At 39.4% G+C, this 26120-nt stretch overlaps 2 protein-coding genes across 3 annotated transcripts in view; one reads left to right on the forward strand and one right to left on the reverse strand.

Annotated features, from left to right (window-relative positions):
- PIGK (phosphatidylinositol glycan anchor biosynthesis class K) overlaps positions 1 to 7690 on the forward strand; it is a 110122-nt gene extending 102432 nt beyond the window's left edge. The window contains exons 11-12 of one of the 2 annotated variants that reach the window (XM_070592031.1): positions 3775 to 3937; positions 4358 to 7690. In XM_070592031.1, the coding sequence (XP_070448132.1) occupies positions 3775 to 3891 (117 nt within the window). In that variant the 3' untranslated portion in view covers positions 3892 to 3937; positions 4358 to 7690. Of the gene's footprint in view, positions 1 to 3774; positions 4135 to 4357 lie in introns of those variants that run through there. The other variant, XM_070592030.1, reaches the window with a different exon arrangement.
- A 10616-nt stretch (positions 7691 to 18306) lies between these two features.
- ST6GALNAC5 (ST6 N-acetylgalactosaminide alpha-2,6-sialyltransferase 5) overlaps positions 18307 to 26120 on the reverse strand; it is a 167352-nt gene continuing 159538 nt past the window's right edge. Inside the window, exon 8 of the transcript XR_011532387.1 lies at positions 18307 to 19339. The gene's annotated coding sequence lies outside the window, so the exon portion shown is untranslated. The remainder of the gene's footprint in view (positions 19340 to 26120) is intronic.

Here is a 26120-nt window from a genome sequence, read left to right on the forward strand (position 1 = left end):
TTGTGTATATTATAGCTTGTTCCTCTACAGTTAAGAGTTTAATGCAAGATTTTGCCAATATATATTTAATTTTTTAAAAGTAATAACCTGAGAGTGTATGTATGTTTTTTCAAATACCATATAAATCAGAGACTCCTAGTTATTGGGGAAAATCTGAATCTTGTCTCCCCAGCTAGGTCAGTACTCTTAAACTGGATTCCCAAGGAACATCTGCAGACTGTTGTATAAAGGTGTGCTTCCACTAATAATGAATAATGCTAATCTTTTCCCAGTTTGTGGAAAAATAATTTTTGGGCTTTGTGCTTTTTCAACACTTTGGCATGACTTACCAATTGTTGGACTAGTAGGAAACAAATAGGACCAAAACTGAGCAGTAGTCAGTCATGTTTAGTTCACGCGCCTGTTTTTTCATTGTCACATGCTTGTGATATTTACATTACCTATCTTTAATGTAACTATGCTTTATATTAATTATTCTAGGTTTTCTACTGGAATTAAATTAAGATTTTTTTCATAGTGTTGCACAAAGAGCACTGTGACTTCCGTGAATTCTGCCATTTGAAACAGTTTGAGAGCCACTGAACTTATCATCTTGTAAGATACTAGAGGGAAAGGACTTTTGTCATCATCATCATCACACATATGACCAGAAGCCATTGGAGACTTTTGAGTAGAAAGTAACATGGGGAAAAGTGGACTTAATATTTTGGGGTATTTGGGGGAGTTTCTGGAAGGAGGCTGAGAGTAGATATGGGAGTGAAGGTGGATGTAAACACTGCAAACAATATTGTCAGTTCAGTTCATATTAAGCATCTGATTGGAAACTCCTAAAACCATAGCATTATGATCCAGATGAAAATATTAACGTGGTTTTCTCTCCTGATAGTTTGACAAGTTAATTTTGAATTGAATAAAGTTGTACAAATTAAAATAACAAAAATCAGATTTTTTCAAACATTGTTCATCGTAACTGGCAAACACAAATGAAAGTTGTCTAAGAAGTACTTTAAGTTTCATATCATCACTTTTCTAGGTGGGAATGAGTAGTTATAAACTAAATTTTCAAAAAACACATCATTGCAGTAATTGTGCATTCATTCATTCCTAGGAGGTATGTGTTACTCTGCCCATTTTACAGATTCAGAAATTCAGACTGGAGAAGTGCCTTGGAAGATAACTTGGGCTTTAAGTATTAAAACTAAACTTTGAATGCAAGGCAGTTGATTCTAACTAAATCCCATGCTCTTTGAACCACACCACACCATACCCTGGTTTTTAAATCATTAATTTAATTTAATTTTTTTTTTCTTTAATGAGGAAGAGTCACCCTGAGCTAACATCTGTTGCCAATCTTCCTCTTTTTGTTTGAGGAAGATTTGCCCTGAGCTAACGTCTGTGCTAATTCTTCCTCTATTTTGTATGTGGGTTGCCACCACAGTGTGGCTTCCAATGAGTGGTGTAGGTCTGCACCCAGGAACCAAACCTGGGCTGCCAAAGTGCGAACTTATCCACTAGGCCATGGAGCCAGCCCCCTATTTAATCTTTTAAGTTACAAAGGTAATGTATGCTTAAGGCAAGTAATACCTACAGGCATACATGTGAGGCTTTTATATCTGTGTATTATACAAATACATATTTGTGTTTTAGAAAGGTGTGTCTAGCAGCCGTAGGGTTGATAGATGGAAGAGAGAGGGCACCTTGGGGGAAGAGAAACTAGTTAGGAGACTGAGTAATCTTGACAAGAAATGATAAGAGCTAGAACTAAGGTAGTGGCAGTGGCAATAAGACACTAGTAAAAGACAGATATGATAGTGAGAAAACTTATAAGAATTAGTAATTCATTGAAGTAGGGAGGGCTGAGAGATGAGGGAACTACAAATGACTTCCAGGTGTATCTCTTGGGGAACTTGGTGATGCCCTTCATGTAGATGGAGAGGTGGAGAACAGGGAAAGAAGAGCAGAATCGGGTGGAGGGGTCAGGAATGAGTTTAGTCTTGGCTATAGTGAAGTTTGTGATCCTTTGGAATATCCAAGTAGAGATGTCTGTTAATTGTACATGAATCTAGGGTTTAGTGTAGAGTTCCAGGTTAGTGATATAAATTTGGGATTCATAAGCCTGTTGACAGAGGTTGAAACCAGGTGTCACCCAAAGATATTTACAAAGGGAGAGAGTAAGTGGCTGAAGGCAGAGCTCTAGAGAACACTAGCATTTAAGGAGCAAAGAAGGCTGACGAGGAGGTTAGAGAAGTAGAGTAAAAGCCTGACAAGAGTATCGCTGAAGCTAAGGGAGGAGAGCTTCAGAAGAAAAGGAAAAAGTTGCAGAAAAATCATCTAATTGAAAATCAGGCATTTCCATAGATAACTTCTCCATTTATAAAATTAAAAGAAAAATAGAATTTCATTTTATCAAAATACTCTTTGGAATTTTCTTGGTTTATAATGTTGTATTCATTAGGTAACAGATATTTTAAAACATAGATAATAAACATTAGTAACTAAAGAATGTGGCACTGAATGTATATTACTGGTATGGACCCTGATGAATTCTGATGAATTGATTTGACTGATGAATTCTGGTTGATTTGACCTCATTTCTTTTATTTTTGAGCTTTGCTTTCTTTCTTTTTTTGTTTTGCAATATGATGAGCTGAGGATTGAGTGAAGAGCATTTAGGTGTCCTGGTTATGTAAGGGAAAACCAAACTCTAAGATGTGGATACCTCTAAGGGATTTATGAACCTTCCTAGGATCTAGTTTACATGGTGACTAAAGCACATTTGAGATTACAGTTTCTCTTCTCTCTAGTCTACTCTGAAATATGATTCTCCTATCGTAACAGTCTTTATAATCTTGGCTGGTAATTCAGAAAGTAGAACTCACAAAGAGATCAGAGCCATAGGCCTCCAGTTTGAGGGCCATAATGTAGCTGTTGAAATGATAACTAAATGGAGAAGACTGGTCTGCCTTTCATTGCTGGGCAAAGAAACGTACAAGACACTTGGCTGGGTGTTTGGGGGTGGGGGGAAGGAGAAGGGGACGTAAAGTGCACTTAGCCAAGATTTGGAAGTCTGCAGGGAGATACGTGATAAAGATAACTCTAATGGCAGACAGGAGTAAACGTCGAAGGAGCTACAGATTCAAAGAGAAGAATCTATCAGCTGTGAAAATCTGGAGGAGCTGGCAGTTGAGTTAGTGAGTTTTGAATAGGCAGAATGGAGTAAGGAGCATTCTACCTCGAGGGAGTAACATGACCAAAGGCAGTGGCCCCCCAGTAAATATTTGTTGAATATCTGAATAAATGGAATCCATTTGTTTTTCACTGATTTATTCAGTATAATGTATGAGTATCTCTTGTATGCCAGCACTGAGGCAGATAGGTGCTGGGAATATAGCAAGATGACGCTCATGGAGCTGTAGTCTAATAGGAGAGACAGATGAAACCAACCAGCTAATGAATATTTAGATTCCCAGTGAGAAGGACTGTTAGGCTCCTGAATAGTTTGCCTGAAGAGAGATGGGTGGGTAGGGCAGTCAGGAAAAGCCCCTTTGAGGGAACAAAAGGTCATTTGAAACTGATCTCTGTGAGAACTACTTTGAAATATTTATTCTGTTTAAAGCCTTTACCATTGTTGCTATCCCAATACATTTAATTTGGTGAAATTACTCCCCCTTAAAACACAACCTGTAAAATTTCTATTTTCTGTCAGTATTTGCTTTATCCACTGTTTAATTATTTACCTATTGTTAAATGTATCATGTCATCCTTGTTTTGCAGAAACCAAAGCTGAAAGATTGGCATCCTCCTGGGGGTTTTATTCTGGGATTATGGGCCCTCATTATCATGGTTTTCTTCAAAACTTATGGAATCAAACATATGAAGTTCATTTTCTAGACGCAGGGATGTGTGAAGAAGACTGCGTGGGAGACTGCAACCTTGGGTAAACATTTGTCATTGTGTCTCTTCAAAAATACGTTGCTCGTGTGTGAATTGGCGAAAAGTATAAGGAAACTATAAATTTGAATGGACTATTGATTTTATAACTTACAGAGAAATAATTGTTAATGCGAGTGCTAAATGACGCTAAATATATTTCAGTTTTTCATTTTATGTGTTAATAAAAAGATGAGACAAAGAGATGAGTACACTCATTGACTCTTTTTGAAAATAAGAATTTCCTCTCTTCCCCTTTTTATTTGGAAAAGAAAAAATGTGAAAACTTTAAATCTCATTAGCAGAGGTAACTTCTGTCATTATTTTTGTGTATGGTCTCCCAGTCTTTTTTTTCTATGTATTTTTTTTCCCAAAATAGAGATCATATGGAACATACCATTTTGTAACCTCACTTTTCGTTTTACAGTATTATCAGCTCTTTCCCTCTCCTTGGATATTCTTCAAGAACACATTCGGAGTGACTACATAGTCTCCATTTTATGAATGTACAGTAATTTATTTAACACTCTTCTATTGTTGGATCACTTATCTTGTTCCCAAAATTTTCCTTTGGTTCATTCTTTAATGTGTTAATATTTTACTGTCAGCCATTCATGGAATTCTGCAGCTTTAATTATAAGTAAATATGAAAAAGTAGTTTCTTAATTTATGGTACTGACAGTCTCCAGTACCTTATTTGCTGTCAGTTTATTGGAAACTTTAAGACCTTTGGGAATTTCACATTTTGACTGCTCAAGAGGAGCAAACCCCATCGTTTTTCATTTCTAAGCCTTCTGTGATCCTCTGGAATTGCTGTGATCCTCTGAAATTGATCACCTCCTCTTTGGTTTCCACGCTGGAAGAGATCGTTTCGTTCTGTTTAAGGTAAACCTTGCCCACTGGTTGGATCTACTCTTCCTGAGACAATCCTGTAAAGTGGATAGACTGTATGGAAAGTTCACTGTGGGCCTGCCTTTGTCTCTCATCTGTATCACATGAGGCAGGAAGCCCCTTTCTGGTCTCTGACAGATGCAAGAGCTCATAGCCCCATCACTGATTTGTCAGCTTACCAGCCTTCTTCATGTCTGGCAATAGTATTGAGATTGTGCTTTGTTATCAGCCCTAGATATTATTTTTTTGCATGTAAGGGGGAAAAACCCCTAAAAGTTGAGTATTCATGTCCCTGAGGATACCTTTTTGTATTTTACCTGTTCTATCTAAGAACTTATGTGTTAATCTTTAATCATTACAAAGATCTGTTTTATAATTGTAGGTAACAAGAAGACAACTCTTGCTCCACAATAAAACCTCTTAAAATTAATATTTCTTAGGATTTGTTTTCCTTTTAGCACTTAAAATATTACCCTTTAATTACATGCAAAATGGTCATACTTTCACAGGCAAAGGATTAATTGTATTATCTCCCACATTAGAACAAATGATATGGAGGCTTTTTGCCAGCTCTGAATCTTCATTTTAATTAATCTTTTTATTGGTGCACTAGATAATGAAGAAGGAAAATTTTTACCTGCTTTTATGGAGAAAGATCCCTTTTGTACATAGAAAGGGATATTAAAAAACAAAGTTCAACTGAGTACATTTTAAAGATCTTATTGGCCTTATTCAATGATTCATGAATCACACAGCATCTCATCTAGCAAATAGAAAGGAGCGATGGAGAGCCATACAAAGTGGAAGGCTTCTATAGGCAGAAGGGGGTGGGAAAAGGAAGTTACTAGCAAAGAGTGGATTGTTTCAGGCAAGGTCATCTTCCTTTGGTGGATGGCAGGGGTCTGTCAGCTGGATTACCTCACTAGTGCTGACCAGGTAAGTCCAGACTGACTCGTTAAGATTACATTCCTGGCAGAGGCTGAAACTACAGTTAGGTTAGGGATTAAGTCTCAGTTTTGTGATGTGGGCTTAGCAGAAGTGACTCCATTTGGGGCCTATTTTTTTTTTTTTTTAACAGAGGGGAAAACAAATTTAAATTCGAATAGCCGGATCACAGTAGCACTAAGAGACAAAAAAGGTTGACCATGTCACTCTCCAAACACACAAGGTCATGCACACTATGGTGGGGCAGAGTACTTAGAGTGGCAAAGGAAATATGATTTTTCTTGAGCCAAAGTAGTTTAGTTTGAGTATAACGAGCGTCTTGATGGTAAAGACTGCTGAGAAGTGAAAGAATTCCTCTTTGGAGGTTGTAGAAGGTGCCCTTCTTAGTTAAAACCAATCTGGGAAAAGTAATACTGGATATAATATACAGGATTAATTTTGCCCAAGCAGAATTTCGAAGAGTAGTTATTTCTCTTTCTGTTTCATTATTGAATTTTCAGAATATAGCTAAAGCAAAAAGCTTAAAATATATTAAATTTTTAGCTCATAACCATAATCATTTTACATAAGGTACGTTCTGCCTTCAATAATAAGTAAATCCTGTGCATGTAGTAGGCGGGTAATATTCTAAGTGCCATTAAATGGCCCAGACTTTAAATGATAACATAAAAGCACATCTTAAATATAGTCTACTTGAGTTACAAAGAGCTGAACAACTGAATGATGTTTTCTTTTTGCCTTTCTCATTGTCATTGTGAGGATCAGAGGAGATAATGTTATGACTAAACACTTTGGACATTGTAAATATATGATGGTGGTGTTTTTCTTATTTCTGCTTGGGAAGATACCAAGGGGGAGTTCGTGGTGCCAGAGTCCTTCTTTCTGTTCCTCTTATTTACCTTTCCAAGCTACCCGATGTGATTCTTGTTCTCTCTCGTATTCTTCTTCTCCTCCCCTATGGTGTCCTTCAGGGAGAAAAGGAATCTAGATAAATGGATCCCCACAGACATGTCCTGACCTTTGAGGGGAGGGACAGGGTATAATGATGCCATTCTGCAAAGGCAACCTGCATGAGAAAAAGAAACCAAGTGATGTGGATTTTAAAATTATGAAAGACATTCATTTGCAGTTTATGAAAGGGAAATGTAGTTTGGATGCAAAGCTGATTAAATTGGATCAAGAAAAATTGGAATTAAATGCATAAAATAATGCATGCATTTATGGTTTCAATTTTTATATATCCTTAGCTGGTTGAAAGTGATGATTCCCACAACAAGCATAACTCAGCTTGTTTCTGCTTACCGAGGATTTTCTACAATGGTATATGTTGATAACGTTTCTTCCATTATGTATGTTATATAGCAGAGTTACAGTTACTGTGGGAGTCATAATTTGAAATTTTGACTCATGTGTTTCTGGAATCTTTACAACAAATGTTGCATGAACATAGAATTTTTTCATTGATTTTACTAAAATTAAACTCATCTGTAGCAGATACTGCTTTTAACTTGTGAAAGAAATATTTTATAAACATACCACAAGGTGTGGCTCTAAAATAATGAGATTGGTGTCCATTTTGCTTTATGGAATCAGCCGCATCACGTCCCTGGCGCACCCCTCCCTCAGGGCGTGTACCACAGAGACAGTGCTCTCCAGTCTGGCCTTCTGTTGCTGCCTGCCCTCCTGCGCGTGTACCTGCTGCGTAAATATGAAGGTCTTTCAATTCATGGACAACACACTTTGGTAGTAACCAGTCTTTTTTTTTTTTTTCTTTTAGTGCAAAAATTGTACTGTCTTGAAAATGTGCTGTGAAATATTTGGTTTAATTTAACTGTGTAGACACTTGAATGATGGGATTGATATAGATGAAGGTGTGACCAATATACCAGTTTTATTAAAAATTCACTTACTTCAAACATGGAAAGGGGCACTGTCATTCTTGTTTCATCTGGGCTGCTTGCAGCCTCACAGACTTCTGAGGACTTTCAGATTTGCCCCAGGAATATCCAGTCACTGGGTCTGCTGGGTGGGGCTTATATGGCATGACCCTCTCCTGACCGTGGAAGTGCCAGCTCTGACTGTGCTAGGATTTCAGGGACAGCTGGCAGGACCTATGTAGGACACTTTCTTAGGGGTCATTAAATAAGGTCATAAGAGTAAAGCACATGATACAATGCCTGCACATTGGAAAAGTTCAACCTTTTGTTTTGTGCTGGGCGGGACTCCACTTAGCTCTCTTTTAGCCCCCGCTCAGGCCCAGGGGTCACTCTCTAAAGACCATTAGTCTTGCTGCCCTTGGACTGACCTGTTCCCTTCTGTTTTCAGTGGACACCATTTTTGGTTAACGGCTTCTCACTGTCTTTCAAGGCACTCCAGCAATTTCAATGAACAGACTCTCTTGCCTCTCTTTGCTGTTTTCTCCCTATTTTAGATAGGTTGAGGCTTTTCTCAGTGTTGGCTCAGCCTTGGTTTTTTACTGTCTTCTCTCTCCGAGGTCTATCTACGTTGTTGAAAACACACCTTTAGTATGATTTAATGGACAGTCTATCCTCACCCCAGACCCTAGACATCTGGATGATAATCCAGTCTGAATTTCTCCTTTATTTCTCCATCACAGTGGGTACCGCATTTCTAGGAAGAGACATCCTCTTCTCCTCCCACCCTACGTTAGTCAGAGCTTTTTAAGTTTCAAATGATAGGAACCCAACTAGAACAAATTTAGGCCAAGAGGGGAATTTACTGGAGAAATAGGATATCTCATAATCTTGGAGGAAGGAGGTCTGATCTGAGCCTCACCAGGGATGGGAATGTCGCCTGGATTCTCTGCTCTGCATATTTCCTTTATGCCTCCTAGAGACTGGCTTTCTCACATGGCTGCTAACTAAAATGTAAATGGAATGTGGAAGAATAATACTGTGTGACTTCCAAGGCTAGGCCATGAAAGGTGATATCATATCTACCTGGGTCTCCTTCTCAGGACACTAGCTCTTGGAACCCAGCCACCATCCCTAAGGATGCTCAAGCCACGTAGAGAACCATGTATGTGTATTCTGGACAACAGCACCAACTAGGTCCCAGCCAATAGCCAATGTCAAGCTCCAGGGAGTGAGAGAGAGCCTCCAGATGTTTCCTGACTGCAACCACAGGAGAGACACCCCCAGTGAGAACCACTTAGGTGACCTCCAAAACTGTGAGAATAATTTGAAAAAATTATTTACCCCACTAAGTTTAGGATGGGTTGTTGTATGGGGATAGTTACTGAAACAGTGTTACTTTGTTACCCACTCCAGGAGATACCATGAGGGATACAAAGAAATGGGATTTTTTTAAAGGTTATAAATTAATTTTTGAAAGACACACATGAAAAGATGAAATAACTACATAGCAGAAAGTTAGTGCCGTTTAAGAGTTATAAAATAGGGGTTTTAAAAAGAAACTTATATTTTTAATTGCTGTATAAATATGTTAATATTGTATGTACTCTCAGGGAAAGGGGCAGAGAAGACTTCAAGAAGGAAGTGAAATTTGATCAATTGTATTAGATTTCTCTATTCCTTTCCTTCTCCAATTCTCACTATTGCTCATTCAAAACCATAAATGTTCTTCAATCCTGTCCCACCAACTCAGACTTTCCTGTCATCAGAAGATTTTGCTTTGTAATCTGAAATTTAAATTGGGGGAAGGTAACCAGTTCAACTTCCTTCTCTACCTCCTACAATTTTCCCTCTGCTTTCCCCCATCCCGTCCCTACTACCCCTTTGGTGAGAGATTGAGTTATTGGCCACATCCCTTCTTCTAGGATATTGCTTATTAATAAACTCATCTCTCTTCCCATCCTGCAATCTCCCTTTGCATAGGAAGTGCTTTTCCTTACATTTTACAAGATGTTCAAGCTTTCTCATCCTACAAACTCCTCTCAAAACACTATGTCCCTTTTTAAATGCTAATATAGAAATGCTATATAGAGCTCTTTTCTACTTCATTTCATTGCCTATTATTTCAAATGAATGGGTGGCATTCAGTGTCTTGGCTTCCCTGCCTTGTATTCATTTGTGAACCTTTTCATGAATGTAGCTTCTGCTCACACCACTCCCCTAAAACTATTTTCTTTACTAACATCTGTGATCTCCTAATTGCCAAATCCAATAGAATGTTTCTGCCAGTATCTTTTTTTTTCAATTATTTTATTGAGGTCATAATGGTTTATAACTGTGCAAATTTCAGGTGTACATTATTATATATCAGTTTCTCTATAGACTGTATCGTGCTCACCACCAATAGTCTAATTTTTATCCATCATCATACATATGTGCCCTTTTACCCCTTTCATCCACCCCTCACCCCTTTCCCCTCTGGTAACCACTAGTCTGTTCTCTTTATCTGTGTGTTTGTTTACCTTTGACATATGAATGAAGTCATATGGTGTTTGTCTTTCTCTGTCTGGCTTATTTTGCTTAACATCATACCCTCAAGGGCCATCTATGTTGTTGCAAATGGGACAATTTTGTCTTTTTTCATCACTGAGTAGTATTCCATTGTGTATATGTATACCACATCTTCTTTATCCATTCATCAGTCTGTGGGTACCTGGGTTTCTTCCATGTCTTGCCTGTTGTGAATAGTGCTGCAATGAACTTAGGAGTGCATAAATCTCTTTGAATTGTTGATTTCAAGTTCTTTGGATAAATACCCGGTAGTGGGATAGCTGGATTGTATCGTATTTCTATTTTTAATTTTTTTGAGAAATCTCTATACTGTTTTCCATAGTGGCTGCACCAGTTTGCATTCCCACCAGCAGTGTATGAGGGTTCCCTTTTCTCCATATCCTCTCCAACATTTGTTATTTTTTGTCTTGGTAATTATAGCCATTCTAACAGGTGTAAGGTGATGTCTCATTGTAGTTTTGACTTGCATTTCCCTAATAATTAGTGATGTTGAGCATCTTTTCATGTGCCTGTTGCCCATCTGTATATCTTCTTTGGAAAGATGTCTATTCATATCCTTGGCCCATTTTTTGATCAGGTTGTTTGTTTTCTTGTTGTTGAGTTGTTGGAGTTCTTTATATATTTTGGAAATTAATCCCCTGTTGGATATATGATTTGCAAGTATTTTCTCCCAGTTGGTGTTTCTTTTTTTTAGTTTTGTTCATGGTTTCATTTGCCTTGCAGATGCTTTTTAGTCTGGTGTAGTCCCATGTGTTTATATTTTCTTTTGTTTCCCTTGCCTGAGTAGACATGGTATTCAAAAAGATGCTGCTAAGACCGATATCAAAGAGTGTACTGCCCATGTTTTCTTCTAGGAATTTTATGGTTTCAGGTCCTAGATTCAAGTCTTTAAACCATTTTGAATAAATTTTGTATGGCATAAGACAATGGTCTACTTTCATTCTTTTGCATGTGACTTTCTAGTTTTCCCAACACCATACATTGAAGAGACTTTCTTTTCTCCATTGTATGTTCTTGGCTCCTTTGTCGAAGATTAACTGTCCCTAGATGTGTGGTTTTATTTCTGGGCTCTCTGTTATATTCCATTGATCTGTGTGTTTGTTTTTGTACCAGTACCATGCTGTTTTGATTACTATAGCTTTGCAGTATATTTTGAAGTCAGGGATTGTGATGCCTCTAGCTTTGTTCTGTTTTCTCAGTTGCTTTGGCTATTCAGGATCTTTTGTTGTTCCATATAAATTTTAGGATTCTTTGTTCTATTTCCATGAAGAATGTCATTGGGATTCTGATTGGGATTGCATTGAATCTGTAGATTGCTTTAGGTAATCTGGACATCGTAACTATGTTTATTCTTCTAATCCATGAGCCATGGAATATCGTTCCATTTCTTTGTGTCTTCTTCAATTTATTTCAATAATGTCTTATAGTTTTCAGTGTATAGGTCTTTCATCTCCTTAGTTAAATTTATTCCAGATATTTTATTCTTTTTGTTGTGATTGTAAATGGGATTGTATTCTTGAGTTCTCTTTCTGCTAGCTCGTTATTAGTGTATAGAAATGCAACTGATTTTTGTAAGCTGATTTTGTACCCTGCAACTTTGCTGTAGTTGTTGAGTACTTCTGACAGTTTTCCAATGGATTCTTTAGGGTTTTCTATATATAGAATCATGTCATCTGCAAATAGTACGAGTTTCACTTCTTCCTTTCCAAGTTGGATTCCTTTTATTTCTTTTTCTTGCCTAATTGCCTTGGCCAAAACCTCCAGTACTATGTTGAATAGGAGTGGCAAGAGTGGGCACCCTTGTCTTGTTCCTGTTCTCAGAAGGATGGCTTTCAGTTTTTCACCGTTAGGTATGATGTTGGCTGTGGGCCTGTCATATATGGCCTTTATTATGTTGAAGTACTTTCCTTCTATATCCATTTTATCGAGAGAGTTTTTATCACAAATGGATGTTGGATCTTGTCAAATGCTGTCTCTGCATCTATTGAGATGATCATGTGATTTTTATTCCTCATTTTGTTAATGTGGTGTATCAGATTGATTGATTTGCGGATGTTGAACTATCCCTGCATCCCTGGTATATATCCCACTTGATCATGGTATATGATCCTTTTAATGTATTGCTATAATTTGGTTTGCCAATATCTGATTGAGGATTTTTGCATCTATGTTTATCAATGATATCAGCCTGTAATTTTCCTTCTTTGTGTTGTCCTTGTCTGCTTTGGTATCAGGGTAATGTTGGCCTCATAGAATGAGTTAGGAAGTGTTCCATCTTCTTCAATTTTTTCGAATAGTTTGAGGATAGGTATTAAATCTTCTTGAATATTAGGTAGAATTCTCCAGAGAAGCCATCTGGTCCTGGACTTTTGTTTTTTGGGAGGTTTTTGATTACCGTTTCAATGTCTCTACTTGTGATTGGTCTATTCAGATTCTCTATTTCTTCTTTATTTTTTAATTTATTTTATTTTTCCTTTTTCTCCCCAAAACCCCCTGGTACATAGTTGTATATTTTTAGTTGTGGGTCATTCTAGTTGTGGCATGTGGGATGCCGTCTCAGCATGGCTTGATGAGTGGTACCATGTCCCCTCCCAGGATCTGAACTGGCGAAACCCTGGGGAGCCAAAATGGAGCACGCGAACTTAACCACTCGGCCACAGGGCCCGCCCCTCTATTTCTTCTTGATTCAGTTTTGGGAGGTTGTATAAGTCTAAGAATTTATCCATTTCTTCTAGGTTATCCAATTTGTTGGCATATAGCTTTCCATAATATTCTCTTATAATCCTTTGTATTTCTGTGGTATCCATTGTAATTTCTCCTCTTTCATTTTTAATTTTATTTATTTGAGCCTTCTGAAATTGACCAACCCTTAGCCAGGTTTGGAAAGTACTCAGCTATTATTTCTTTGAACAAGCTCTCTGCTCCTTTATTCCTCTCTTCTCCCTCTGGAATACATATAATTCTTATGTTGCTTTTTCTAATTGAGTCAGATATTTCTTGAAGAATTTCTTCATTTTTTAAAATCTTAGTTCTCTCTCCTCTTCCACCTGAAGCATTTAGAGATTTCTGTCCTCTCATTTACTAATTCTGAAAAAAAAAATGGTTATGGTGGCAGGGATGGTGACTATGTATGGGATCCACAGATTAGATTTCTCCTTACCAAGGCCTCGCTGGCTAATGCTACTGCTGAGTGCCTGGTCCACCAACAGCAGAGACTGACCTGAAAACTCAGCCACTAACTGGGTCGGTGTCTGCATTCCCTTAGGGGGACAGTCAGCTGATTGGTAGTGGGTTGATTTTATTGACCATGATGGAGTGGGCAGAAATTCATCCCCACTGAAATAGACAGATATTTTGGTTATGGGTTTGTGTTCCCTGCTCTTAAAGCTTCTGCCAGCAACACCAACTATGAACTCACAGAAATCCTTATCCACCTTCATGCCATTCCACACAGCCTTGATCCTGATCAAGGAACTCATTTCACAGCAAAGGAAATGCACCAATGAATTTATGTCCATGGAATTAACTGAACTTGCCGTATACCTCACAACCTGGAAGTGGCTGGCCTAATAGAAAATAGAATTGCTTACTGAAGATGAAGTTATACCACCAGCTGGGAGACAACGCTCTGAAAGAAGGGAGTTCTATTTCACAGGGTGCCATATAGGCTTTGAAGCAGAGACTGGTATGGTATTATTTCCCCCATAGCCAGATGCATGGATCTGGGAACAGGGGTGGTTCCTCTTACTATTACACGTCACAATTCATTTGTAGAATCTTTGCTTCTTGTCCTGGCAACTTTGAGGTTTCCTGGGATGGAGGGCTTAGCCCTGATGAGAGGAATGCTTTCATCAGAGGACTTAGCAGTTGTTCCCTTGAATTTGAAGAGAAGATTGCCACCTGGCTATTTTGGGCTCTTTATATCGCTGAACCAACATGCCAAAAATAAGGAGTTGCTCTACTGGCTGGAGTGATTGATCCCAATTACCAAAAGGAAACTGAGTAGCTGCTACACATTGAAGGCAAGGAGGACTATGTGGCAAGGGAATTCTCTGTGGTGCCCTTTGCTAGTTTCATGACCAATGACAAAGGTTAATGGAAAACTCTAACAATTGAAAAAAGGCAGGATGATTGAAGACTCACTCTTTTGCAGGAAGGTTTGGGTCACTCTACCAGATAAAGAAGTCACCTGAGAGCAAGGGAATATGCAATAGGTCAAGGAAGGTGGGAGGCCATGGATATCAGCTATGGCCCGTGGCCAGCTACTGAAACAAGGACTGTAGCAGTTCCCCGTATTTTCTCTTTGCCACTTATATGTCTATGTGTGTGTGTTGTTTCTTTCTCTTTTTTCCCACTTTTATGTTATGTAAGTTGGTGGTGCTTAACCTTACAAGATAGTCTCTAGGTAAGAAAATATTCAGTGAGACTGTGGTGGAATGTGAGGAGTAATTAATATAGCCAGCAGTGCACAGAGTAACAGTTGGGACTGGCATCTCCTTATTTTGGTGAAGCCTGAGAATTTCTTCACTTGTAGGAAGAATAGCAATACCTTGTTAGATGGAAATATAGAGTTGTGTCATTGCTGTCCCGGGCTCAAAGGTGTGCAGAGGAGTGAATGCAGTAGCCAAAGGGGTGTACTGTTCCAATTGTCACTTCACTGTCTCTTAGCTCTAAATCCACTTATTACTCATCTGTGATAATGGAGCTGAGCCCGTTGAGAATTTCTCCTTTATAGTGAATATGATGTTCTGGAGGAGCACGGCAGGAAGAAGGGGCTGCTCTTCCTTTCTGGCGTGCTCCTCCCCTATGTCTCCTGCTCTGTGTGTGTGTGTGTGTGTGTGTGTATGCATGAGTGCTCACGTGTTTTCTGCAGTGCCCAGTGGCTGGCAGCACAGGGCACCTCCCTTTGGGTGGCTTCATAGCAGAGGGTCACCAGGATGAATGGCTGCCCCAGGCAACCTGCCTCCAGCAGCTTTGCAGAGGAGTGCACATGGAGGGCACCTTCCCCAGCACACTCCTTGGGCGTCGCCATCATGGAGTGCTGCTGGCAGGGCACCTCCCTCTGGACCAATTTCCCCACATCCTCTCAGGTGGTTTTTCAGTGAGTTCTGAGGCGTGCCTCCTCTCTGAGGAGAGCTTTCCCCTGCACTCCAGAGAGCAGCTTTCCAGTAATTCCACTGAGACAATACGTCAATGAACTTCTCTCCCGTCCAGTGACCCCTGCTGCACCCTCCCCAACAATGTCTGGACCTCACTCAGCCTGGGGAGGGATGGCTTCTTCCTCCCAGGAGGTGGTGGCTGCTCCTGGTACCTGCTGTTTCTCTGTTCTTCAGAGTTCTCTTTCTCTCTCCCTAGCAAATTCCCACTTCACTCTAATTCCTTGTTCAAATTACTATGTGATTTCTGTCTCCTGACCGGCCTTTGACTGGTACCCTCTCCACAGAAACCAGATGGTATTAAATGGGGAGATTCTTGGTCACAGTCATTTAAATTGTTCAGATGATGCCTCTGGATTCCAGGGCAAGTCCTCTTCCCTCTCAGAGAGATGGACAAGGGCTTGGAGCCCCTTCTCACACCTCCCCTAATTCTGAGGGCTTCCGTGGGAGACTTCCACTGAGGGCTAGGAGATGGAAGGAGTACCTCCTTCTGACCCACCCTGGCAGCTGGGGCGGCCCGGGCAATGCGCAGACCCAGCATGCGTGTAGAAGCCGGACAGCAAGGGGCTCGTCATCTCTGTTTCGAAAACCCTGGATTCTTCTGGCTCTAGGCAGCTTCTCCTTGCTCCTTGTAATGAGTACAAGGAAACGGAAAGATTCAGGCAACAGGATTTCTTGTAACCCTGCCAAGAAAGGAGATGAATCAAAAGAGAAACAAGCATGTTAGAGGCAGGCTGCTGTGGAAATACTCTTGTTGGGTGAGTTACGAAAGTGCTTACAGATTAAGAAGCCTGAATAGCACAGTGGTTACCAGCCTGCGCTTTGCATTTCTGTTGCTTGTCAGCCTGATAAATGCATATTATACAAGGAACAGAATAATTAAAATTACAAATAAGAAAATACACTTATAAACCAATAAAATCAAAAATGAGGGAGAAAAATTGAGGCTAAAATAAGAGAAACCAAATACAAGGAATAAAAATAAAATAATGCATAAAACGGGTTAAAAAACAAGACCAGAAGCTCAGAAATTAAAAAGTCTAACTAGGGGGCCGGCTCGGTGGCCGAGTGGTTAAGTTCACGCGCTCTGCTGCGGCGGCCCAGGGTTTGGATCCTGGTCGCAGACATGGCACTGCTCGTCAGGCCACGTTGAGGTGGCGTCGTCCCACATCCCACAACTAGAAGGACGTGCAACTAAGATATACAACTGTGTACCGGGGGGGGGGGGGCCGTATTGGGGAGATAAAGCAGAAAAAAAAAAAAGATTGGCAACAGTTGTTAGCCCAGGTGCCAATCTTTAAAAAAAAAAAGTCTAACTAGGGAAATGAGATAGGAGAATTAAAATTTTAGATGTTAAAATCAGAAGCTGAGAATTTCAAGGATATAGTTGTGAATAAAGCTAAAGTAGAGAAAGGAAACAAAAATGTTTTAAAGTGAAAACAATGGAGGGAAAAATTAAATGGAATATAAAGAGTAAGCCAGGTAGCCGAAACAGCTTATTTTAAAGGAAAATTAAAACAAAACTCAAAGGAATATAACTTCTCAAGGATGTTATAGGAATATAACATTCTCTAAGCATTAAACATTTAGAGAATGAAATAAACTATAAATATAGAAAATAAGTGATGAACAATTTAAAACATGAGAAGAGCAAACATTTTTTTAAAAAGCAAATTACTCGCTTTTTAAGAGACACCTGGCTTTGTTGTTATTTTCCAGATGCTCAAGCAGCCACAGATTCCAGGAGATTGTCTCTGTAGCTTTGATTCCCAAGGTCAGCTTCTTGGTAAAGCAGCCCTCCGGGTTCCTTTAGGCCAGAAGCTGAAGGTAACAAGCAGTTCAGAGTGTGGTGCCTCCTCCAATGAAGGCTCTTGGCTTCTGTGTCTGTGTGGCTTTTAATTCAATACCTCGAAGAGCTGGTCATGGCAACAGGCTGGAAAGATGCACATCCCGGCTTGGCCGGTCCTGTTGTCTGCCTCAGCTCTCTGAGCAGTCCTGTGGACGTGCCCTTCACCAATTGCCTGGAAGCCCAGCAGTCACTTTACAAACACAGTGCCTGCCTCCACAGCTCTCAGTGCTGAGTCATTATGGACCTGCCTTCTTCTCCTCACCTTGCTGGCTGCAGCTCAGACAATCATACAGTTTCGTAATATTTCTGGCCTCCGGTAGAAAGCAAATCAGTGGTTTTCAAACTTTTTGGCCACCACCCACAGGAAGAAATACATTTCACAGTGTGACTCTATACAGACATATGTGCATATACCTGTATGACTAAAAAAGAAGTGTTACAAAATAAGTACCCTCTGTAAGGTCATACACTGTTATTTTCTATTCTTTTATATGCTGTATTACAGAACCGTCTCAGGTCGAAGCCAGATCAATGGTTTTCAAAAACACTCTGCTTCCATTCGCACCAAGAAATACATTTTACATTTGACCTAACGCACATGTATATGTATGCATCTGTATAATTAAAAGAAAAGTTTTAGAAGACAATACTCTTTCTCCACATAATGCACCTTTAAACTTTCTATTCTATTGTATTATAGTTTGCTGATGGCTGCTGAGTAATATGTAGCTATATTTGCATCTCCAAGCTTCCTACCCAGCAGACTCAATGAGTATGGAGAACCACAGCAAGGACAGTGCCCACAGGATGGTAGATTCAACGAATGTCTTGTCGTGACAACGCCCTTTACTGCTCCCTGGTGCTGAGCTAATCTACATGCTGTGTCCTTATTCCTCCAGTATTTGTCAGGTGTGAATACTTCTACGTGAATGACACACTCTCAGTCTCTAAGGTGTTTACAGTAGGGGATGGGGAGCCGAGATGCTGGTAAAGAGAGCTCCAGGAGAGTTTCTAGAAGGTGTTATTGAATTGAGAGTATCAGTTGGACATAAATTTTTTGAAAATGACAGAAAACTCAACACAAATATGCTTAAATAAAAAATTAAATTTATTTACATAATTGAATGTCCTGGAGAGATTTGTACAAGTTCAGGCTCAGCTCGATCCAGCACTCAATGACATTCTAAGATCTCTCTCTCATATCTGCTTCCCCGTGACGGCTCCACTTCCAGGGTGATTCTTGTGGTAGCAAATATGGCGTTAGCAGCCTCAAACTCTAAAGTACCATGAGCTGGGGGGAAGAGTTTGTATCCCTGCATAGAGTCGTGTTCCCATCCTGGAACCAATTAATTCAGGGATGGGAACAGGATATGCTAGTAGGTTTAAGACAGTCAGGGCCTACCCCTGGAGCTGTGTATAGAGCTAATCCCCAATAAACCATATGGTTAAGAGTGGAGGGATTGATTTTTCAAAGAAAATATGGGGAACTGTGACCTGAAATGTGGGAAAATGGAAGCTGGGCTGCCAGTGGCAGGTATTTACTCCCCTGAGCTTCGAAGCCAGTGTGGAGACAGGGAAAGACTTGTGGTAGGAAGGCTCCTCAACAGAAGGGGCAGCACTCGACCTGCAAGGAGCGGCACGAGGGAACTGGAGCCACCTTACGTCACCTGATGTGGCCAGAGCTTCAGGACACACATGGAGGAGCTGTGAGAGGTGAGACTGAAGCCAACAGGGCAGACTGCCGGCTCTGAGTCCAGGCCCGGAATGAGGACTAAATCTCGCTGCAGGTCAGAGTTCAGAGAGAGGTTCTGAGTGAAACGAGTACTTTATGAGACTCATTTTGCATCGAGGGCAGAATGATCAGAGAGAGGCAATCCTGCAAGACCATGCTCGCCCAGGCAGGAGTAATGAGAGCCCACCAGGGGAGCCGCGAGCGTGAGCGTGGAGAGAGGCGGGGAGTCGATCCAAAAGCTCTGCGCTCCTGTCTCTCAACACCCCGTGAGACGAACCTTCCATTCTGGTGACTTATGCAAAGGAGGGACAGAGCCTTCAATATTTAATTGGCTTCAAACAAAGATTAAATAATTCCTGAAAGCTTTACTTTTCAAAAGGGAAGAAACTACCTGTTGGGGGGGAAAAAATAAGCCAATTATTATGGAACTCTTTATACAAGTCTATCCCATCAAATGGTTAAATTACTGTGAGTTAAATGAGATGGAATGAAGACATTTCTTACTCGCCAGACAGCTCCGGAGGCCTCCCTGGGACCCCTGGTCAGAGCTTCTCTCCTCCTATCCCACAGAGCCTGGCCTCCAACTGTCTTGTGTTAGCGCGACATATGTGCGTCTTTCTCACCCACTGGATTATGAGCGGAGGACAGAAAACTCTTCACATAGACTGAAATAACTCCTCTTTCCCTCCCTTTCTCAAGCACCTATGTGGATCCAAGCACCATGACAGGTGCTGGAGATATGGTGATGAATCCCAGCTAGACCCGAACCCAATAAGGCTCCAGTCTAGTGTGGAAAGTGAGAGGTTGCACAAACACTGGGAGAGACACCTATACAGAATCCAGTGGGAGGAGAGGTCAGCTCCACGTGGGGAGATCAGGAAACACTTCATCAGAGGCAACACGTAACACGTATTGAAAGACTGGGAGCCAGAAGGTGGGCAGGAGGAAGGAAAGGCATTGGGTGGGAAGCAATTCCCGGGCAGGAAGATGTTTTAATACGGGGCTGTAAGACCTTCGACCTCATGGGTGGCTACAGAAATACGTAGCCATTTCTTTAGAGCACTTTCAGAGCCCCTCCTTGCCCACCCTGGGACAGAGTCACCCCAGAGACGAGCCTTTCATATGTTCTTATGTAATTCTTGCTACAGTGCTGTACAATAAAAACCATAGGAGGAAACCCAGTTTTACAGAAAATGGAGGTTTAGCAAGGTGCTTGAGAAGCACACAGCTGGGAAGGGAGTAGAAGGTGGGCCTGTGAGATGTGCTGGCTTACAGGCCTTTTGGTCCACCAGAGCATACAGCTACTACCTGGTCTCTGCTTGCAACAACTCTGTTCTTTGGGAGTTGAATCAGATTGGAAAACTAGGTCTCCCTTTTCTGCCCTTTGCTTGAAGAATCAGCCCATTATAGATATAGACAGAATGAACTACACACACACACACTTGCAATAGGGATGGTTCATCTAAGGTGAAAGATATCTGGTGGTAAGGATATAGGTTTATTATTACTAAAACAAGTCAAAAAAGATTCATTTCTCTCTACATTAGAGCCACTTACAATTATATTGAGAACAAGGAGTAATCTTGTAGAAATTGAAAAACTGATACTTAATTTATTTTGATGTTTTTCTTTAAAAAATAATTCTTAGCAGAAGAAGTTTTTAACATTCTTAGAACCCCATAAAGCATTGCTTTATTCATATGATTTCCATGCTTAACAAATTTCAGTGACACACTGCAAACATCACCAAGTCCACACCTTCAACTTGCAATTCAAAGTCGGCAATGATTTCACCACCACCTATGTTTCTAGTTTTATTTCAAAGCTCTCTCATCCCCGCCTTGTAGCGCTCCTCCTTTTTGTCCAAGCTCACTTCTCTCTACTTAGCTTTAGCTTTGGTCCTGCCTCCTCAGTGGAACCTGTTGCTATTGACAATACTGTTTATGCTGAAAGTACTTGACAGAAATCCAAAGACTTTTCTGAGGACTAAAGTCCTGATTTGGCACATTGTGGGAACCAATCTCTTACCAGTGAACTGTCTATGGTCTCTCACCCTGTGAGTGAGCCTGGCTAGAGTTGCCTCTCCTTCTAGATCTCTTATTTGATGCAGAATGGATAGCTCTAGTCTCACAGAGGGCTAAGCTGGATGAACCATGTGGCAACTGTCAAACCCACGTGTTGTTACTACCTCAAAGAAGGACAACAAGAAGTGATAGTGAAAATGTAGGGCCAAAAAAAAAAAAAAAAAATCAAGGTAACTCTGTCAACATCTTGTTTCATTGTCTCTTACTAAAAATGCCAGGTCAGATGCTCATATCTCTCTTGAAATCCAGGGCAGGAAAGAGGCAGACATGTGGGTCCAAGAGGTGGGAGGATGTAGTTGTGACACTAGGAAAAGAGGAAGCTGAAAACCAGAGCAGAACACTGTAGAGAAAGGGTCAGGCTGTGCATCAGCCAAAAATACAAAAGAGTGTTTGTATTTTAGCAACATTTTGCTAAAATTCCACTGCATCCCTGTAAAAAAGAGATGAAACAAGCACTGGGTCAAAGTCACAAATACCAGGGAGAACAGTGTTATCCAAATTATCAGCTTTCTCTTACCCTACAGGGAAGCCTTGGCTGGAGAACCATCTCCTGAATAATATACTTATCAACTTTGCATTGGCACAAACAATAAGGCTTGGCTCTGAACTCTGTACCATTTTTTACTCTTGCACTATTACCATTTTCTTAACTTTTATGACTTAATAAGTCCTGATATCTGGAAGTAGAAAGTATCCAGCTTACACATCTTCTTCAATATTGCTTTGACTATTCTTGGCATTTTGTATTTCCACATATAATTTTAGAATCACCACAAAAAATTAGTAAAGCCCTATATATTGGGAAATTTTAAAAATCTGAATAAATGAGGAAGAAAGGATGGCTCTTCCTTACAGTACAGTTCCTAATTCTAGAGAAAATAAATATAGAATAAATGATGAAAATAGAAAAAACCCCAGGCATTTGACAAATACCACAGTAACAATTGTTGTAGCAAGAATTATCAATGGAAGCTAAAATTAATGGCTATGATGAGAAACAGGATATTTGCCTATTAAAAAATATCTCCCTGCAACATTCTTAATAATTATAAAGGGGAAATAGCAACTTTACAATGGAGAAACCTGAGACATCATCTGCATTAGTCAGGGTTTTCCAGAGAAACAAAACCTATAGGATCTGTCTATCTATGTATCTGTCTATCTATCTCTCTCTCTCTCTGTGTATCATCTATCTATCTATAGAGAGATTAATTTTAAGGAATTGGCTCATGTGATTGTGGGGGCTAGCAAGGCTGAAATCTGTAGGGCAAGGTGGCAGGCTAGAAATTCAGATAAGAGGTGATGTTACAGTGTGAGTGTGAAATCTGCAGGGCAGATCAGCAGGCGGGAAAGTCAGACAGGGTTTCTATGTTGCAGTCTTCGGGAAGAGTTGCTATGCTGTTGTAGTCTTGAGGAAGGACTGCTTCTTTCTCAGGAAACCTCAGTCTTTGCTCTTAAGGCTTTCAACTGATTGGATGAGGCCCACCCACAATATGGAGGGTAGTCTGCTTTATTCAAAGTCTACTTTGATTGTCAACATTATCTATTTAAAAAATATATTCACAGCAATAGCTAGACTGGTGTTTGCCAAACAACTGGGCACCACCATCTAGCCAACTTGATACATAAAATTAACTATGACACTACCTTAATATAGTCATCAAATTTAACATCACAGGTAGTGAAATATATGGACACCTTATACCCCCTGATATGATAATGCACTTAAAAGAGTACAACATCACTTTAATGCCCTAAATTTAAAGATTTTATTATTTTTTTTTTCCTTTTTCTCCCCAAAGCCCCCCGGTACATAGTTGTATATTCTTCATTGTGGGTCCTTCTAGTTGTGGCATGTGGGACGCTGCCTCAGCGTGGTTTGATGAGCAGTGCCATGTCCGCGCCCAGGATCCGAACCAACGAAACACTGGGCCGCCTGCAGCGGAGTGCGCGAACTTAACCACTCGGCCACGGGGCCAGCCCCATTAATGCCCTAAATTTAAACTTGACAATCACTGAGTTCATTCAGCTCTAATGCTGGATATAAGGTCAATATACAAAAATCAATTGTACTTCTATATACTTATACCAAAAAGGTAGAAAATTAAATTGAAAAAAAAATCATTTATAGTAGTTCCAAACAAACCCATCAAATACCTAGGAATAGATGTAAAAAAATATGTAGAAGACCTCTACATGGAAAACTTCAAATTGTATCCATGAGTTGAAAGACTTGATATTGTTAAGACGTCAGTTGTCCCCAAACCAATCCATAGAATCAATGCAATCTCAATAGAAATCCAAGAATGTTTTATTAAATAAGGAAAATGACACTCTGATTCTAAAATTATATGTGGAAATACAACATGCCAAGAATAGTCAAAGCAATATTGAAGAAGATGTGTAAGCTGGATACTTTCTACTTCCAGATATCAAGACTTATTAAGTCATAAAAGTTAAGAAAATGGTAATAGTGCAAGAGTAAAAAATGGTACAGAGTTCACAGTCAAGAAACAATTCACTATATATGGTACCCTGATCTACCACCAAAGTACTACTCTAATTCAGTGGAGAAAGGGTGGTATTTACAATAGAAGGTGCTGTGTCCACTGGATTTCCTTAAGGGGAAAAAAAAGAATCTAGACCCCTACCTCACATGATATTTCAAAACCATTTTGAGATGTTCCTATACCCAAACATGGAAAGGAGAAAAAAAAATTAAGCTTCTAGAAGAAAACATAAGAGATGACTTTGGGTTAGGTAAGAGTTCTCAAATAGGACACAAATTATATGATGCATGAAATATTGATTAGTTGGAATTAAAATTACTAAAATTAAGAACTTTTAGTTATCAAAATATACCATTAAGACAGTGAAAAGGCAAACCACACACTGCAAAATATATAGCAAAGAACTTGAATCTAGACTGTATAAGTACTTCCCATAAATAAGAAAAAACATGACAACCCAATGAAAAGAAATGGGCAAAATCTTTGAACAGGCATGTCACAAAAAAGGATACGCAAATGGTCATCAAACATGGAAAGGTGCTCAACATCATTATTCATCAAGGAAATAAATCTAAAACCATAATAATATGTCACTATATAGCTAGCAAAAGGGTTCAATTTATAAGGACTGACAATAGCAAGCATTGGTAAGTATGTAAAGCAACTGGAGTTCTCAGTTATTGCTGGTAGGAGTGTAAACTGGCGCAACTATCTTGAAAAACTGTTTGGCAATATTTAGTAAGGCCAAAGACCAGTGTGTCCTGTAACTCAGCAACTCTACTCCTTGCCGTATACTCAACAGAAAGGAGCACTATGTCCATCAAAATACATATATGCAAAAATGTTCCTAACAGCTGTATTCATAGTAGTCCTAAACTGGAAACAACCCAAAAGGCCAACATTGGAACTGGTAATTCTAAAGCAAAGTGATACTATTCAGCAATGAAAAAGGAACTACTGCCATCTGTGTCAACAAGGACGAATCTGACAAACATGATTTTGACCGAAAGAAAACAGACAAAAAAAGGACATACCATATAATTCTATTCATATGAAATTTTAAAAAGGCAAAACAAATCTACATTGACGATGTCAGAAAGTGGTTACCCCTGACAGGAAGATTGACTAAGAGAGCATAAGTGAGCCTTCGGGGGTGCTCCATTGTGATCTTGGCAGCAGTTACATGGGTGTACAGATATATATATATATATAATCTTATCAATCTATATACAAAGAATTTGTCTACTTTATTGAATAAAAATACCTCAGTAAAAATCAGTGACAAAAAAAAGACTAAGTAAGACATTCTTTAGGAAGGAGAATGAGGTCGGGGGAAATTGCTTTACAGGTTATCAAGACTTATGATGATTAAGACTATGTGTTATCAGTGCAGGGACAGACAATTTGGTTAGAATGGAACAGAATACAGAGAAGAGAAATAAATCCTCACATATATGGAAATTTGCTTGCAGACCACTGGAGAAGAGTGAATTCTCCAGGAAATGATGCTGGGACTGTTGGTATCTGTACAAAACGAAAGTGATGTCCACCTCACTTTAAACAAAAATATAAACCCTTTACTTCCACATGAAAGGCAAAAACTTTGAAAATTTTAAGAATGAAATATAGGAAAGTCATTATTGATTAAAAGCAGTGGAAGATTTATTAAATAAGGTATAAGAAGCTCTAATCATATAAGAAAAGATAGAAAACATGACTACATTGAAATTAAAAACTTCTGTTCATCGAAAGACATCACAGAGAAAAAGAAGACAAGCCTCAAATCAGAAGAAGATATTTGCAACACATACAATCTACCAAACATGGTAGCTAGAATATATCAAGAATTCTTTAAAAGAAAAAAGAAAAGGTAAAGTCACCCAGCAGAAAAGTGGACAAAGATGCAGAGCCATTTCACAGACGAGGTAATACTAATGAAGAAGAGAAGAATGCTAAATCTCATAAGGAATCAGGGGAACGCAAGTCAAGATCACAATGAGATACAATTTTCATGTGCCAGAGGGGCAAAACTTAGTCTGAAAATACCAAGTCAAGTGTTAACAAGGATGTGGACAACCACCATTAGAAATATAAAGGGTCCAACCACTTTGGAAAACAATCTGGAAATATCATACACATGTGAATGATCTGATTCTATAGCCCAGCAATTTTATTCCTAGGTGTATACTCTGTATAAAAATTCTTGAACACATGTACTGAAAGAACGTTCCAAGAATGTTCATAAAAGTATTGTACATATTAGCAACAAACTGAAAACCTGAAAGAAGCATGGAAAAAAATAAATTATGGTATATTCACACAATGGCATTATACAATAATAAAATAAACTAGAGTTATATGCAATGAAAATGAGTAAAATCTTGGAGAAAAAGCAAGTTTCAGAAGACAATACACAATGTTATAATAATCTTATAATGCTTATTACTATGCAAAACTAAATGATGGATTATTTATCGATATATCTGTATGTAATAAAATTATTTAGAAAGCAAGAGAATGGCAAATAGAAAATGCAAGACAATAGAAGGGACACTCGGGTAGCTTGAAGGCTAGTGGT

This window comes from Equus przewalskii, chromosome 24 (assembly GCF_037783145.1).
Source record: "Equus przewalskii isolate Varuska chromosome 24, EquPr2, whole genome shotgun sequence".
Classification (NCBI taxonomy): Eukaryota; Metazoa; Chordata; class Mammalia; order Perissodactyla; family Equidae; genus Equus; species Equus przewalskii.